This window comes from Anneissia japonica, unplaced genomic scaffold (assembly GCF_011630105.1).
Source record: "Anneissia japonica isolate Jap-2015-1 unplaced genomic scaffold, ASM1163010v1 scaffold120608_len1108_cov78, whole genome shotgun sequence".
NCBI lineage: Eukaryota > Metazoa > Echinodermata > Crinoidea > Comatulida > Comatulidae > Anneissia > Anneissia japonica.
In genome coordinates, this window is record NW_022732909.1 from 1 (window position 1) to 1,108 (window position 1,108).

Here is a 1,108-nt window from a genome sequence, read left to right on the forward strand (position 1 = left end):
GTGCGTATTGATAGAACAGAACTTGCGTCGAACGGAACACGATGTGGTTTACAAGTGACGCTGGAGATGGTTTCAGCGAGTCCTATGATCGATTTCTTATGTTTTCCACCAATCAGTGGACGATACGTCACCATTTTGGGAAATTCTGGCATGAGTATCTGTGAAGTTCGTGTTTACGGTGAAAATATCAATGTCCGTAAGTTAAGTCAAAATATTTTTATAGTCAACTTGAAAATGCATGTATAGTTATTATATAATTTATGAGACAATAATAATAATAATAATAATAATAATAATAATAATAATAATAATAATAATAATAATAATAAATAATAATAATAAATAATAATAATAACAATGAGACACTATCGTTTGATTGATATTTTAGAGCCGGTTTCTCAGCCACTGGATCCAGTCAGCACCTGGCCGCTAAACAAATTATGTGGCATCAACGACATCTACTCACTCGACTTAAGTAAAATCAGCAATCAGTACAATTTCGTTACAGACAAGCACAGTCTTGATGAGGGCGCTCTTAATGTCAGTAAGAATGAAGCATTGACGGCATCAACAAGGTCGGGATGGGGAGACGTTGGTGCAATGACACTGACGGTTTTCATCCATCCATATACAGGCTCGTCGGGAGGGATCCTCATATGGTTGAGTTCTCAATACAGCATAAGACTCAGTGTATTTTCTAATATTCTTCATGTTTGTGAGGTGGTTGTTAGATACTACGGTGCTGAAGTCATGCGAGCGAATGTCCTGCAAACGGACGCTTGGACATTCCTCGGTTTAACATTTGATGGGAACCTTCATAAGATGGAAATGTGGAGAGATGGGGAAATTGTCAAAACGGCTGGAACAATATTTGACGTTGTGCATATGAGTTTCAGGAGAGTTAATTTGACAAAAAGTAGCACCGGAGCGCACATGGGATTCTCACGTCTACAGCTGTTTGACCGGGTACTCACAGAAGTCGAGATGAAGGCATTTAGAGACGAAGAAAGTAAGAAATCTAAAGAAAATATCAATTATATGTATATGTGTTCCTAGGTTTGCAATTAAATTTCTGTCATTAACTTTTAATGTTAATAAAAATCAAATT

General features: G+C 36.9%; 1 protein-coding gene across 1 annotated transcript; it reads left to right on the top strand.

Moving 5' to 3' along the window:
- Nucleotides 1-24: 24 nt before the first annotated feature.
- LOC117115924 lies at nucleotides 25-1,009 on the top strand (the record flags this gene model as incomplete). Its single annotated transcript, XM_033259808.1, has 2 exons — nucleotides 25-196; nucleotides 389-1,009. Coding segments are annotated over exons 1-2 (751 nt in total), but the record flags the coding sequence as incomplete, so codon positions are not given.
- Nucleotides 1,010-1,108: the final 99 nt, after the last annotated feature.